The 17,294-nt window shown below is 35.9% G+C and overlaps 1 protein-coding gene across 2 annotated transcripts in view; it reads right to left on the minus strand.

The window, feature by feature from the left end:
* EIF5B (eukaryotic translation initiation factor 5B) overlaps positions 1-17,294 on the minus strand; it is an 84,774-nt gene that overhangs the window by 36,954 nt on the left and 30,526 nt on the right. For both annotated transcript variants that reach the window (XM_045980335.1, XM_045980334.1), the window contains exons 2-9: positions 12,871-12,996; positions 12,661-12,745; positions 11,362-12,034; positions 9,688-9,902; positions 9,168-9,318; positions 3,425-3,523; positions 2,888-2,977; positions 503-577 (exon numbers count right to left, since the gene is read on the minus strand). In XM_045980335.1, the coding sequence (XP_045836291.1) occupies positions 503-577; positions 2,888-2,977; positions 3,425-3,523; positions 9,168-9,318; positions 9,688-9,902; positions 11,362-12,034; positions 12,661-12,745; positions 12,871-12,996 (1,514 nt within the window). The remainder of the gene's footprint in view (positions 1-502; positions 578-2,887; positions 2,978-3,424; positions 3,524-9,167; positions 9,319-9,687; positions 9,903-11,361; positions 12,035-12,660; positions 12,746-12,870; positions 12,997-17,294) is intronic.

The following is a 17,294-nucleotide window of genomic DNA, read 5'->3' on the forward strand; positions in this document are numbered from 1 at the left end:
TAACACTGTGTGTTAACTAGAATTAAAATGAAAACTTATAAAGGAAAATGTATTAGGAAAAAAACCCTGAAAAAACAAATATCCATCTCACCCCCCAGGAAATTAAAACCAAAGAGAGCAGATTTTTATAACATAGGACAGAAAGTAATGACAACGGAAAATTATTTATTCATATTTATTAGGTTCTATTTGTTGTATTACCTTTGTGTTATATTTCAAGTTAAAGTGGTTTTTTTGTAGGCTAGCTTTAATAACCTAATCCCATTTACAATATCACTCTGAAAAAATGTTATTTTAAATCCTAGGTGCCCTTGAAAAACCATTTATTCATAAAATGAGGATCCACATGAGGATTTAGAAACCAAGGCAATGGAAAGATCTGAGACTGGTTTTTATTCCCAGAAATGTTCATATGGATTTCATAATCAGAAGACTATTTCTTTAAATATATACACCTCTAATAACCATTAGATTTGTCAACTGGTACTTATGAGTTATTCACCTTTTTCTCTCTCTTCATCACTGGCCATAGCTTCCCAATCATCCAATCCAGCATCTTCAGTTTCTTCTTCCTCTTCTATAAATAAAGGTTTTTGTTAAAGACATAGAAATCACCCAGAAATAGGGGCTTGCTTTTAGGAAAAGTGGAAAATTTTGCTTACATTAAAAAATATTTTAATCATGCAACATACAATTTCATCATCTTTGGAACTACTTTCTCAACACAGCTACATGTTATAATTTAGTATTACCAAATGCTGCACAGTTTCCTAGAAATTTGAATATACCAAATTAAACTTAAACCAGATTTCATATTTGACAATAATTAAAATATCAGAAACTCAGTGAAATGTTATTGGATTTTGAAAAGGGTAGATGATGACTGCACTCAGTTCTTGTAGAAAATGAAATTTCACAATAGTTTCCCCCTCCCCCCAACCTTATCTACAGGTCTGAAAGCAACTGATCCTCCATTCCTCCTTCTAATGTACGGTCAGAAGGCCAATGGTATTCTAACATTACATCACAGTGCCTACATCATTCATCTCACTTCATCTAGTCACATGGGCACTTATCATCTCCCACCATCGCAAGAAGAATGAGTACAGTACAGGAAGATATTTTAAAAGAGAGACACTACATGCACATAAGTTATTACAGTATATTGTTCTAAATATTCATTATTACTTACTGCTGTTCATCTCTCGGTGTGCCTAATTTTTAAGTTAAACTCTCTCACAGTTGTATAGGAGGAAACAGAGCTCAGTACTACCTGCAGTTTCAGGCATCCACTGGGGTTCTCAAACATATCCCCCACAAATAAGAGAGGATTACTTACTGTATCTTCATTTTGATCTTTCAAACTTATACGTCATACCTAAGAATTTACTACTTATTTTATTGCTTTAACTTCTACAGCTACATACAAATTCTACTAAAAATCATAGTTGTAGGTACAAAGCTACACCTCTATTCCAGTTGAAAATAAGAAAAGAGGGGCGCCTGGGTGGCTCAGTGGGTTACAGTCTCTGCCTTTGGCCCAGGTCGTGATCTCAGGGTCCTGGGATTGAGCCCCTCGTTGGGCTCTCTGTTCGGCAGGGAGCCTGCTTCCTCCTCTGTCTCTGCCTGCCTCTCTGACTACTTGGGATCTCTATCAAATAAATAAATAAAATCTTTAAAAATACAAAAATAAAAGAATATTTGCTGACAATCCAAAAACATCAGAAAGGTATAATTCTGAATATTAAGACTTATTATTAAGAATATTCTCAACTTTTTTTTAACTGAAATCCAATAAAGCAAAACTACTCTTAAATTCAAGTGGGACAAGCAGTATTTGCTTCCCTGTAATAATTACTATTTGCCAAGATGTTTGGAACATCTTGAGAAAGAGGAAATGAGTCAGGTACATGTACCCAAAATATCCTTCTAAATTAGCAATTCTTTCTGCTGCTTACATATGTCACCTAAAATAATGGACTGCCATTAAGCCTATCAACCTCAATTTCTCCAGTGTCATGATGCTAAGCTGAGTTGTGTCAGGTAAATGATCCTTTTACACTAAGAAGACTGGGGGAGAAAGAAGGACAGGAACAATCAATGATATTTTTCACCACTGTGGGTCAATCTTGATACTCTCTTACTATTTATCCCCACTTCAAACTTTAAACAGTGGAGATTCTTCTCGATTTTGTTAACCATACATGTATATAGTTAGCCTCTGGCTCGCCTATCAGTATCTAGTCTAATGAATGAAAACAATGTTTATCTTTTAAAAAAAAAAAAAAAGCCAAAGACTTTCTTCAACCCCAAAACACATATACACATAATTAATAAAATGAATCCTCTTACAGATTTAGTAAACAGAAGCTGACCTCTAAGGAGGTTTAAAAATGCCAATTTTTACAGTACTCTTAAAAAGTTGTCATTAAAATGTTTCCAAAGAATTAAATAAAGAACTTCAGGTCTTCTTGGCACCGCTTAAGATTTCTGACCCACAAATGAAAACATAAAAAAATAAAATAAAATTTAAAAACCTTCCATTCCCTCTATATTTTACTGGTACTATTGAAAACTGATTCAAATCTCACTCCTACAATTTTTTTTTTTTAAGCGGAGCCCAGCTTGGAGTTCAAACTCACGGGGGCTCGAACTCATAACCATGAGCTCCAGACCTGAGCCATGACCAAGAGTCAGAGAGTCAAACAAATAGCCTCCCAGGCACCCCTAAACTTTTTCAAAATGGAAATGGAAAGAAATGGTTTAGAGAAAAATATGAAGAATACCATCCTGCCAGATATTTGCTTTCCCCAAATTAATGATGACGAAGACAACTTCTGACACATCAGTGCTATTTAATGGGAAGTAATTAGTCAGTGCAACTGGCCTGGTTCAACAGGAGGTGGTGTCTCTTCCTTTTCTGGAACTCCTTGTTCTACAACTTCCACAGCAGCGCTTAATTCTATTGGTTCAGATACTGAAAAAAGGGAAGAAACTAAGTTAAGAATACTTTTTCAGTGCATAATTTCTGTTGGGATACTGTTAAGAACTGAATAAAAACCAGGAGTACAAACCAAAATTCCTTAGCAAGTTTAGAAAGTGTTTAAATATCAGCCATATATTTTACAGGAAATAAGTCTGCTCAAGGAACAATGTGAAATCACAAAAGGTTGAGAAGGAAACAAAGAAAAATAAGAATGATAGGAATAGCTGTTTTGGGGAAGATTTAGATTTTTCAAACAAAAGCACTTTTCCATTAACCTGTCATTGAAATCAGCTGAGAATGGTTAACAACAATAAGAAACAAAGTACAGGAAATAAGTTTCAATATTTGTGGTTTCTTTTTAAAAGACACTGTTTTGAAAATTAGAGGAAAAAGGCAAACAAAATTATTTTTAAGTCACAGGTCACTTTGTATACAAACCTTCTTTATTTTCTAGCTGCTGTAATGTTTTTTTCTTCTTTTTATCTTCATAAATTGGCCTCTTCTTTGGCAAAGAGTCTTTTGATGGCACTTCAACACCTAAGGGACAAAAATGAAAACTTCAGATTTATGCTATTTGTGTATCATCTAAGAAATGCTACTTAAGGGGCACCTGGGTGGCTCAGTGGGTTAAGCCGCTGCCTTCGGCTCAGGTCATGATCTCAGGGTCCTGGGATCGAGTCCCACATCGGGCTCTCTGCTCGGCGGAGAGCCTGCTTCCCTCTCTCTCTCTCTGCCTACCTGTGATCTCTCTCTCTCGCTGTCAAATATATAAATATATAAATTTATATATAAATATATAAATATAAATATATAAAGAAAGAAAGAAAAAAGAAATGCTACTTAAAAAGATAACATTTCAGGGAAGTCTGGGTGGCTCAGTCAGTTAAGAGTCTGCCCTTGGCTTAGGGCATGATCCCAGGGTCCTGGAATCGAGTCCCACATCAGGGGACTCTGCTTCTCCCTCTGCCTGCCACTTTTCATGCTTGTGCTCACACGCGCTCTGTCTCTGACAAATAATAATAATAAAAAAAGATAACGTATTATTCACCCCAGAGATACATACACTCATGGAAAAATCTCTTTTCTATATAAGGAGTTTGAAAATTTACATAAACTAAAGTACTACTTTCTTAGTGTCCAGTTCTGGGACTTTTGAAAAATGTGCAGAGTTATTAAACACAGTGAAGATGCAGAACAATTCTATCATCCTGTGCTGTTCTATGTAATCAAACCCTACTTACATCCTTTGCCCCTGCCAACCACTGATCTGTTTTCTATCCCAAAAGATTTTTTTTTCCCAAAATGTCAAAGAAATGAAACCTTATAGTCTGGGCTGTTGTCATCATAACAGATTTTAGAGTCATCCTCATTGTTATATGTACTAACTGTTGTATGTACTAATTCTTCATTTCTTCCTACTGCATTCCATTGTATGGATATACTATAGTTTCATTATTCTGTAGACAACTGAAGGAGATCTGCATTTTTTCCAGTTTTGACAATTATGGATAAAGCTCCTACGAACATATATGCAGGTTTCTGTGTGAACATTTCTCTGGGTAAGTATTTTGGAGCAGGAATGATGGGACATTAGATAAATATGTACTTAAAAAAATTTAAAAGAAACTCCCAACTGTTTTCCAAATTGACTTTACAGTTTTGCATTTCAACCAGTAAGGTAGATGAGTTCCAACTGTTCTGCATACTTGCCAGAAAAAGGCAAGTTTTTAAAATTTATGTATTTCAATAAATATATAATGATATCTGTGGTCTTAATTTGAATTTCCCTAATGACTACTATTAAACATTCTTTTCACTGCCTATAGTTCTGTTCACGTCTTTTGCCCATTTTTAAATAGGGCTGTTGCTCTTCTTATTGTTGAATACTGAGTTATCTTCACATATTGTGCATATTAATCCTTGTCAGATATGTGATTTTCAGGTATTGTCTTTAAATCAACTGTCAGTGATGTCTTCTGCAGAGCAATTTTTAACTGGACTTCCCCAAATACGTTGCTTTTATGAATTATGCTTTTTAAGTTAAACTAAGCACATAACACAAGGTCGGAAAGATTTTCTACTATTTTCCCCCTAAAGTTTTGTAGTTGTATATTGTAGATTTAGATTTACAATCGTTTTGAGTTAATTTTTATATAATGTGTGAGATTTAGGACTAGGCTTTTGGGTTTTTGTTTTTGCATCTAGACACCCAACTGTTCCAGTATCAGTTGTTGCCAACACTGTATTTTACATACTAAACTGCCTTTTCCCCAAAGCTGACTGTATACAGACAATTCTATTAATCTGTCTTTATTGCTGCTTTTGCCAGTATCACCCTGTACTGATTACCACAAGTTATGGTAACTTATTACTTAACTTATTACCACAAGACTTACCATAGTAAGTCTTGAAATCAGATATTTGAGTGCTCCAAGTATATTATTTCCAAAAATATTTTGGCCATTCTAACTCCTTCACCTTTTCATACACATTTTAGAAACAGTTTATAGATATTCACAAAATATACTGCTGCAAGTTTGACTATGATTGCACTGCATCTAAAGGTCATTTTGGAGAACTGATAATCTCAACAGTATCAAGTTTTCCAATTGTGAATGCAACATTTCTCCTTGATTATTTTCATGTTTTTATAGTTTTCAGCATATAGATCCCACAAATATTAGAATCATAATGAAGAATTTCAATTTACTTTGGGGGTGCTACTACAAATAATACTGTTTAGATTTTCAGCTGTTAACTACTAGCATACAGATATACAATTGATATTTGCATACTGGCCCTATCTATAACCTCATTAATTTCACTTATTAGTTGTAGCATTTTGTGGGGTTTTCTTAGTTCTAGATTCCATGGTATTCTCTATGTAGGCAGCTATCATCTGTGAATAGAGTTTTACTTTTTCCAATCTCTATGCCTTTCACTTTTTTTTTCCCTAATTGCCCATGCTAGGATGTTCAGTACAACATGGAATGATTGTGTAAGAGTGGACATCCTTGTCGTAATTATAATATTAAGATTTAGCATCTATAATTCATCATTTAAGTGCAATGGTTGAATATTTCTATGTAGATCTCTTTAGCAAAATAAGGAGCTTTTCTATTTCCAGTTTATGAATTTCTATCATACATGGATGCTGAATTCTGTTAAATGACTTTTCTATATCTGTAAGATGATCATGTAGTTTTTCTTCTTTAAATATATTTACTCATTCTCAAAACTGAACCAGCCTTCATTCCCAGGATAATGTTTATGTGTTTTGATAGTTTATATCTTTTAAGGAATAGCCCTATTTTATCTAAGCTTCTGAATCTATTAGCATAGAATTGTTCACAGTACTGCTTTATCATTTTAATATCTGTAATGATGTTGTTCCTCCCCATTCTTTCCTCCTGGTATCGGTAATCTGTGCCTTGTCTCCTTTTTTTGTTAGCTGGTCTAATTTATTAATTTTATTGTTATTTTCAAAGTACTAACTTCTGGCTTCAATGATTCTCTACTAGTCTTGTTTTATATTGCACTGTTTTCTATACTTTCTTCTTTTTTTTTAAAGATTTATTTATTTATTTATTTGACAGAGAGAGAGAGAGAGAGAGAGAGAGATCACAAGTAGGCAGAGAGGCAGGCAGAGAGAGAGAGGAGGAAGCAGGCTCCCTGCCGAGCAGAGAGCCCGATGCGGGACTTGATCCCAGGACCCCGAGATCATGACCTGAGCCGAAGGCAGCGGCTTAACCCACTGAGCCACCCAGGCGCCCCAATACTTTCTTCTTTTTGCTTACTCTGCTCTTCTATTTTTTTAGTTTAAGATGGGAAGCCTAGACTATTGATTTGACCTTTTTTTCCTAAAGCAAGCATTTAATACTACAAATTCCCCCTCTGAGCATTGCTTTAGCTGCACCCCACAAACTTCAATATGTTGTACTTTCCTTTTCGTTTTTTTCCCAAAATTCAAGATACTTTCTAATTTTCAGTAAGACTTCCTCCTGGACTCATGGGTTAGTAAGAAGTGTGGTTTAGGGGCGCCTGGGTAGCTCAGTCAGTTAAATGTCTGCTTTCGATTCAGGTCATGATCCCAGGGTCCTGGGACGGAGTCTAGCATCAGGCTTCCTGCTTAGTGGGGTGACTGCTTCTCCCTCCACTCTCCCCCCTCATGATTGCGCTCGTGCTCTGAAATAAAAGCTTAAAATTTTTTTTCATCTAATCTCATAAGTGCAAGTCAAACTACTCCATAAAACTTTACTAAGATTGCCAAATTACTCCCATCCCAATTTCTTCATGAGTGTTTTTAGCCTTCCAGATAGTTACTTGTCAAGTCTGGTATCTGGGTGCTCGTTGTACTCATATTTGTTCTCTAACTTCATCTTTAAAAAACTATATCAAATTAAGAATAAAAGTTTCTGAAATCTAAGTACTGTGTTTCTCTATATTCATCGCTCCCAGCTGACCATACAATGCACAATTAAGAGGTGGTCATACAGATCAGTTTAAATCTCAGCTTCATGACCTTGGGCAAGCTGTTGAAACTCAGGAGTCTCTTTTTCTTCACCTAAATTATGGGAATGAAAATACCTATGAGATTTTTATGAGAAAAGAGACAATGTCAAAGGTTTATGACAGCATCAGTTATGTAATAAATACACAATAAATGGTACCTATTACTGTAGTTATAACATAAGCACCAAAATTACTGTCATATAAAAATCTGTGAAATATAAGAACAGGAAACTGAGAGGTCCTAATATTTTCTCAGTGGAGCAGAGATACTATTTTAAATCATCTTATCTGTCAAAAACATAATAAATTATATGTCCAGATTGACAAAAAGGAATAAAGGAACCAAGAATAAACAGATGATTCCTCCAGATCTAAGATAGAAAATGTGCAGGATAAACCTTAGATAACTTGTATTGGAAAGCAAGGAAGAGGTCTAAGAATACTGTAGTCTTGTAGGAAAACTCACAGGAACCAACCTGAATGAGCTCAGGCTGGCCAAAGATGGAACAATTTAAATACAAAAACATGAATAACTTTATGAGATAAAACCATGTAATTACATAAAACCCCAACAGAAGAAAATGATATACATCCAAAAAACCCATCGATCACCTCTGAAGTTGCTAAAACACTAATCTATTATTCTGAAAATTAATGAAGTGTAAGAATTAAGCATTTATTCTAGCTTTTCTGCAGGAACTACACTTCAGGGAAAGCTTTTCTTTAAAAGAATGCTAATAAGTGTAGAAGAAATGACAGAATATCACAACTCTGCAATGATCACCAGCTGGACATTAAATTATTAGACTGAATATTAAGTTTTTATTAGAAAAAGTCAGTGGAGTACTTATATAATAGACAAAGGTGCCAATACCTAAACCCAATGATCAATACTGACATCACTAGAAGTGAGACAACCAGATCACATGCCTCCTGACATGAGGCAATACGAAATACACAGTACCACTTGGAAGAAGTCAAGCTGCTGTATCTAAGAAATTATAAGGGACAGAAACGTCTATTAGCCAACACCAGGAAAACGGCATCAGATAAATCCAGAATATGAGAAATTCTAAAGAATAATCCAGTATCTGTGACTAATAAAGTGTATGCCCAAAACAAGAATGGGTAATGGTATCAGTTAGAGCCAGATATATCAACCAAATGCAATGTGTGGATCTAATATGGATCCTGATTTGAACAAATCAATTATTAAAAACATTTTATAGATAATGGGAAAAATTAAACATAGAAAACCAAATGCTGTTAAGGAATTATGTTTATATAACACAAACCTCTCTTAACATTAAAAAGTATTTGTTAAAGATACATTCTAAAGCAAAATACAAGTAAAACAGTATGTTTAGAGTACACTTTACAGAAGTCGTCTCCCAGAATAATCTATTTATCTTACCTATTCTTTACTTTTTTTTTTTTTTTTTAAAGTAAGCCCTACACCTAGTGTGGGGCTTTAACTCGTGACGCTGAGACTGAGTTCCATGTTCTACCAACTGAGCCAGCCTGGTATCCCTACTCTTTAATTATTATTTGACTTTTTCCACAGCATTTTCACTGGATTTTCTGACTTAATTCAATTCCCTTTTGACCATCACAGACCTATAGCTGTACGCCAGAAGCTTCTAGACTGGTAATTAAAAATACTACTTACCCTGAGCTTGCAGAAGTTTAAGGGTAGCCTCAGCTCTGGCTCTGGCTTCTCTCTGGGATTTAGTTAAAAGTTTCCCCTCTTTTTTTAAGCGTTCTTTTCTTTCTTTCTCTTTTTGCTTTTTCCTTTCTCTCTTTTCTTGTTCTAGTCTTTCCTGCATAAGAGTACATAAGACAAAAATTATATTGGCATAATTATAAAATTTAAATGTAAAGAACCCAAACTCAAATATAAAGCTCTTGAGATATGTGTAAAGTATTATATTAGGAATACCCAAATGAAAATATTTTAATGGTTGTACATAAGTATTAATGTCAGGAAAGTAGACTAAGTACTGGCAAGGATCATAACCAATTTCTGCATCTGAGGAAATAAAGGTAAGATTTTCTGGACTGCTTCATCTTGTTTGTATCAGAATAATAACATAACTGAATTACAACTATGACACTTTTAGAATTAAAAGGTTAACGATATCTTACAGACCAGAGACTTGGAAGTTAAACAAAACTTCATGAAAACATACCTCTTCTTTACGCTTAGCTTCTAACTCTTCAAGCCGCTTTATGCGTTCCTCCTCTTCTCTCTTCTGTCGTTCTTCTTCTTCTTTAAGCTTAGCCAGAGCTTCTTGCATAGCTTTTACTGTGGCTTTGCTAGGTCCTTTTTTCTTCTCTTTCTCTTTTTCTTCCTTTTCTCTTTTTTTCTTCTTATCTTTTTTCTTTTTATCTCCTTCATTGTCATCTACCAAAAAAGAATAGAGGCAAAGTGTTTTTTAAAAAGTTGTTTCCTGGGCACCTGGGTGGCTCAGATGGTAAGCAACTGCCTTTGGCTCAGGTCATGATCCCAGGGTCCTGGGATCAAGTCCCACATTGGGCTCCCCCCTCTTCTGCAGGGATCTGGCTTCTCCCTCTCCCTCTGCTGCTGCTCCTGCTTGTGCACACTCTGTCAGATAAATAAAATCTTAAAAAAAAAAAAAGAAAAAAGTTGTTTCTTAAAGCAGTGATATGCAAACCTCAGAATTCAAAGACCATATTGGGCCACAGCTGATGCCAGCAGCAAGGTAAGGTCTATCAAGAGGGTACCCAGGATAGAATAACTCAAACCACCTAGTTGCCTCCTTAGAAGCCCACAATACTGGTGTTGCTCTAAATTGTCCTGCAGTATCCAAGAAGACAGGAGGATCCTGACAGCAGGAAGAAGATACACTGTATTTAATGTATCTCTTAATCCATGATATCTGAATTCCTCCCTAAATTCTGTAGTGAGTTTTGCCTCTACAAAATGGGGATGATAGGAATGATGCCAACCTTAAGGGGATATTAGAAGGACAAAATAAAAAACATACATTATATTCCAAGAGCTAAAGTTTATGAAGCTACTTTTGTGGTGTTACTCCTCAAAGATGTTCAGACAATAAAAATTTGGTTAAAAAAGGTAGGTCAATTTTTCCATTAAAAGCTTTCTAGTCTTAAAAAAAGTATGTGAATCATTTGATCTTTATTCTCTTTCTGAAGGAGGAGGATTTTAGCTAGAAAACTTATTTTTCGTTAATTGGTTTTGGCACAAAAACCTGGCCCATGTTGCTTAAAAGATGTTAACTAATTTTAGCATGTTTTTGCTTTTCTATTTCATAGACTGAATTGGGTTTTTAAAAACGGGAAAGTATTTATAAAAATTTAAAAAAATCTTGAAACAAGAAAGAATTATCTGACACTGAGATATCAAAAGGAATAAACTTATCATTAGGCAACTTCCAGTCTTCATCAGCAGCAAAACTGCTTTCATAGTGAAATTCTTTTAAAAAATCCTACTCTGGGGGCGCCTGGGTGGCTCAGTGGATTACGCCGCTGCCTTTGGCTCAGGTCATGATCTCAGGGTCCTGGGATCGAGCCCTGCATCGGGCTCTCTGCTCCGCAGGGAGCCTGCTTCCTCCTCTCTGTCTGCCTCTCTGCCTACTTGTGATCTCTCTGTCAAATAAATAAATAAAATCTTAAAAAAAAAAAAAATCCTACTCTGTACACAAACCGTTTTAAAGACATTTTATACTATACAAATGTTTAACAATGGAAATCAAAAGTACTTAGATAAAAATTATAATTTAAGTCCCTGTACAACCAAGGGCAAAAAGCAGTATGACTCTGGGGCAAAACTCAGACTACCAATCCAAGCCTTCAACCCTTTCCTTGGTAGTATTACCAACCTTCAGCAGCTGTGGGAATCTCTCCTTTCTCTTCAGAGGCAGGGATTGCTCCAATATCAAGGGTCACTCTGGATTTTACAGCTTCTTCTTCAGATTTCTTTTGAGATTGTTGTTTACTCTGATCCTTTTTCCCAGTCTCTAGCTCTTCTTTTTCTTTCAGCTTCCGCAGTTTTGCTTTTTCTTCATCTCGCTTTTTTCTTTCACGTTCTTTCTTTTCTGCCTTCTTTTGGGCCACCGTCTTAATTTTGAAGGAGGAGTCATCGTCTTCATTCCCACTCTCCACATGAGGACCTGGCTTATTTTTTTGATTTTTTTTCTGTCCTTTTCTAGATGGCATAAATTCATCTGATTCATCACCACTTTCACCTGAAGAATTTACTCGGGAACGCTCTTTAACTCTTTTACTATTATCCTCATCTTCTGACCCATCCCCCTTTTTATTTGATTTCTGAGCTTTCCCTTTAGCTTTTTTAGAATGTTTATTAAAATCATCATCATCATCTTCACTCCCAGAGTACATTTCCACTTTTGGCTTTGCGGTCTTTTTTGATTTTGAATCTTTATCTTCCCATTCTTCACTATCATTATCATCAAAACTTTGTTTTTTGCCTTTCTGTCCTTTCTTTTTTTTATCTTGTTTTGAGATGGATTCTTCTTCATTATTTTCTGTTGGCTAAAAAATTTCCATTGTTAAAAATTTTAAGTTACATTTTATTTTTTAAAATAACAGACTTCTCAATCACGTACTTTACTAAGTACACATAGAAAAAACTCTCAAAACAACTTCAAAATAAGGTCCTTTCTATAAGAATATAAAACTCAACCAAATACCAGAAGCTAGCCTAGGCCTCAGGCACATTTGACATTCACTGTAAATTTCAAAATCCAGGTGCTCTGAAGTACTAATCAGCAGTTCACATTCATTACCTTCTCACATGCCATACAGAGCCTACAAGGAAATTGAAAGGAAAAAAACATGTCTATCACTTTCCCATTACTTTGAGGCTATCCAAATTCGAAGAATGAAAAAGAACAAACACAGAACAGTGGAGAAGAGAAATGTTCTATCTCCAATGTACCAATTTTATGACTAGGCAACATACCACAAAATACCTTTAAATTCCCGAATAAAATGTTCTTCTATCTGTGAAAGATTTTAAAACACATTATTTCTTTTCCCTCTTTGGCATCAGAATTTATAGAAACTTTTAATGTATTCACACTGCTCAAACCTTCCAAAAGCAGCTCTCCAAAACTGGCACTAGGACACAGAATAGGTAACAATGGTCTGTTTTTCACCTTTACTGCAGCACTTTCTCTGTCAGCTTTGATGCCTTGAGCTTCCCAAGACAATTCTTCCAGTTCTTTCAGGATATCATCTTCACTAGAAAAGGATTAAAATCTGATTAAAATTAAAGGATTAAAATCTAATTATGAGGCACTGAATGAGCTTAATAGGTCAATCTCATACCAAAACTAATAAAAATCAAATATATTTGGAATACTTACTCAAAGTCTGGCTTTCTTTTATCCTTTTTCTTTTTCCCCTTTGACTTTTGAGGTTCCTGTTCTTTGGCAGCACCAGCTCCTTCTATTTCTGCAGCCAAGGCATCGAGATCAATGTCATCCTTGGCACTTAAATGAAAACAAAGAAGACCTAAATGTTACTCAAGAGCAAAACAATCTACCACATTAACAGATAAATTTTTTTTTTGATATTTTGCTTTTTCTCATGTATTAGCAGTCCATTGAGAAAAATCATTTGGCAAGTTCTATGATGAGAACCTTTGAATTTTTTCTACTAATCAATCAGCTTCCCTACATCTGTTTCAATAAAGTTACACTCAAATCAGAAAGAACTATAATGAACAGCTCCAGGAAAATTGAGGTAACAAGGAAAGGAAATTAACTTTTGTTGATACCAAAGTTTTTTGATGTGTGCCTGAGACAATTTATAAAATGGAGAGAGCTTAAACAATAAAACCAAGTATTATTACTTTATTATTAATAGCAATACCTAAATATTTGAAGAGCTATTCATTTTGACTTGGAATAGTAGAAATTTTAGAGCAGGAAGGAACTTTAGAGACCATCTAGTCTATTATCTCATTTTGCCAACAGGAAAACTAAGATGCACAAAGTTTGAATGCCTTGTGCAAAACATGACCACACATCCAAATCTACATGAATCAGGAATGATTTACTAAATAAAACACATAAAATATCCAAAACCCAGAACCAAATCTGCTCATAATCTTTTATATTCTTGGTTTCATTTCCAGTTCTATGTCACAGTGTCCTCACCTTCATATACTGGAATGAGCCAAACTAAGTTTCAGTTAAAAACTATAGAAAACCAAGGAGACCAGTCAGTCTGAAATGTACAAGTATGAAAGGTAGATGAATCCAAATAAACGACACAGTAAGAAAACAAAAACTTCATGACGCCTGGGTGGTTCAGTCCGTTAAGTATGTGCCTTTGGCTCACATCATGATCCCAGGGTCCTGGGATTGAGTCCCTTATCGGGCTCCTTGCTTAGTGGAGAGCCTGCTTCTCCCTCGGCCTGAAACTCCCCCTGCTAGTATGCTCACCCTTTCTCTCTCTGACAAATAAATACAATCTTAAGAAAAAGAACAAGGAAAACAAAGACTTCATGCAACATGACCCTCCACTTTGCATACCTTGTTATAAAGATGCTTTATTTCAGTAAAGAAAATTTCTTGAGAATAACTTTTAGGTCTATGATAAATATAATTTTAATATTAACAAGACACTGAGGATATAAAATTTATTCTCAAGGATCTTAGAAGAAAACAGCAAATCAATAAAACAGGAATTGCAAAATGCCAAGAAATGATGGAATTTATGCTTTTATAATAGCTGTCCAGAACTGAAATAATTCTTTTGTCTTATATTTTAGATAGTGTACTTGAGAAAGATTATATAACACTGAACTGCTGCATTGGAGAGGACTTCCTGAAACATGAAATCCACAACCAGAAAGTCAAACACTTCCTAGCAGAGGACAAGCCTGGAACCAAGTACTGAAGGAGCTGGACAAAGCAGGTACGCATATATCAGACACAAGAAGTACAAAAACCTAAAGACGAAGTACATGATGTCTTAAGACGACTAATAAAAGGGTATCTGAACCAACTGAGACGTTTTTCATAAGTTATGGACTTCCTGACCCAACCTAAGATCAAGGGACCCAGGAACAGGGTGGGAACTAGACACGGTATTTTTAGCAAACTTTCCAAGAAACTGTGGGCCCAATTTGAGTAGTTACCCTTTTTAATAAATGTAGAAACCAAAGCTGGGAAAATTCACCCAGGATCACATAAGGCAGAGATGGGATTTGAACCCAAAAGTTCTGATTCCACAGTAACAGACTGCTTACATAACTAAATTTGCTTTTTAGAAAGCTACCTCTGGTCGGGGCACCTGGGTTCTGGATAGAACCACAAAAAAGGGGTGCCTGGGTGGCTCAGTGGTTTAAGCCGCTGCCTTTGGCTCAGGTCATGATCTCAGGGTCCTGGGATGGAGCCCCATGTTGGGCTCTCTGCTCAGCAGGGAGCCTGCTTCCCTTCCTCTCTCTCTGCCTGCCTCTCTGCCTACCTGTCATCTCTGTCAAATAAATAATTAAAATCTTTAGAAATCTACCTCTGGTATGAGTGGAAGACTAGAATCCCAACTAGTCAGGAGACAGAAGACCAGTTAGAGAGCTCTTATAGTTATTTATAATGAACCTGACTTGCAGCAGTGTCAGGCAAAATGATGTAAGATACATACTGAGGGGATCAATCAACAGCATTTAAGTGACCAATTGGATGTGTTGTACGTAGATGGGAAAGAATCAAGAACCATCCTTAGGTCCCATTCCATAACAGAAACCTAAGCCTGGCCAAGTATCAACCAGCAGTATCTCCAAAGGCATCTCTGCCAGTATTTCACACCACAGAAGCTTCTAAAAACAAGGTGAAGTGGGAAGATGGTTAATGACAGAAGCTTGGCACTTCACCTCCAAAAATCTGCCAGCTCTCACCTGAACTAAATTCATCTTATCAGAATAGCTTGTGAGTAGCTGTATTTCTGAGTAGCTTATCAGAATAGCTTGTGAGTAGCTGTATTTCCAGAGCAGTCATTTGTTTTATTTAGCGCTATGATAAATATTACTGAAACAGACATCTCCAGGATAACAGTATATAGGACTATCTTTGTATGCTGTTGAGTCTGAGGCTTCTTCTGGCTAGTAATAAAAGACTGATGGTTTCTTTCTTTTAAAAATTTTATTTATTTATCTGAGAGAGAGGTGGGTCAGAGGGAGAAGCAGACTCCCCGCTTAGCAGGGAGCCCAATGCTGGACTCGATCCTGGGACTTCAGGATCATGACCCGAGCCGAAGGCAGTCACTTAACCAACTAAGCTACCCAGGCACCCCAAGACTGATAGTTTTTGAGTGCTTATCATACATCAAAGCATTGTGCTGATCAACTACTATATATACTATATCATTTATTCCTCATAACAACTCTGAAGTTAAGCTTAAAGACAAAGAGAAAAAGAATTTACAAAAGACTAGAAAACAGTACACCAGGAACTCATGTCCAAATCTGACACCAAAATTGTGCTGCCTTCCTTAAAAATAGGAGATCATCATGTTTCTGAAGTTGTCTGAAAAATTTAAACATACCTAACAAAATGTATCAGTAATACACAACACAACTTAAGTCTTAACCACAATGGTTTCTGAAGTGTTCCTTCAATATGTACTGAAATTTCTGCCCCAGACTCAGGAAAAGGTCCTAAAAAACCAACGATATTACAATGACAGGAATGAAAGTAACTCACACACAGTTATCAGTTGAAACTTGATACCTACACTCTCAGTGCTACTTCTGTACCTGCTCACTACAAACTACAGCTTTAAGATTTCAATAAGCCAAAGACTCAAATCTAAAATCTAGTCATGCTGGTAAGAAAAGCTTTAAAACCTCTATGGATCCTATAGAAGTATTTTTCTATAGGTATACCTTTCTGCAAACCACTTACTTTTCCCTTTAACAAAGCTATAACATTCCTATTAATATTTCCTGTGACAGCCCCAATCCTTTATCCTAAACTTACTACCGATTTAAAGAAATAAAAAGCCACTTTCTGTTGTACTGTGTTTTCGCAGGCCACATTCCTCTATCAAAACAATAAAAATGTTTTAACTTGGTGACTTTAAAAAATAAAGCTATTGGGGCACCGGGTAGCTCAGTGTATTAAAGCCTCTGCCTTCGGCTCAGGTTGTGGTCTCAGGGTCCTGGAATCGAGCTCCCCATCTTGCTCTCTGCTCGGCGGGGACCCTGCTTCCTCCTCTCTCTCTGCCTCTTTGCCTACTTGTGACCTCTGTTAAATAAAATTATGTGAAATCTTAAAAAAATAAAGCTATTAAAAGTTATATGTAGATTGGGGCACTTGGGTGGCTCAGTCGTTAACCGTCGTTAACCGTCTGCCTCCGGCTCAGGTCATGATCCCAGTGTCCTGGGACTGAGCCCTATATCAGGCTCCCTGCTTCTCCCTCTTCCACTCCCCTTGCTTGTATTCCCTTTCTCACTTTCTCTGTTAAATAAATAAATAAGTAAAATCTTAAAAAAAAAAAAAAAGTTATATGTAGATTTTTAAGAAACAGCCAAACTATTTTCTAAAGTGAGTTTACCATTTAATATTCACATCACAATGTATGGAGATGTCCATTTTTGTCCTACATCCCAGCCAGTATTTTTGATATTATGGCTACTGTTCAAGATACTCTAACAGATATGTGGTGATATCTCATCCTAGTTTCCATTTGCATTTCCTTAAAGGCTAGAGTAATTAAAACATTTTTTCCTGTGTTTATTTGCCATTCATACTTACTATTTAGTTAAATATCTGTTTGTATCCTT

The sequence above is a fragment of the Meles meles genome, chromosome 16 (genome assembly GCF_922984935.1).
Source record: "Meles meles chromosome 16, mMelMel3.1 paternal haplotype, whole genome shotgun sequence".
Taxonomy (NCBI): Eukaryota; Metazoa; Chordata; class Mammalia; order Carnivora; family Mustelidae; genus Meles; species Meles meles.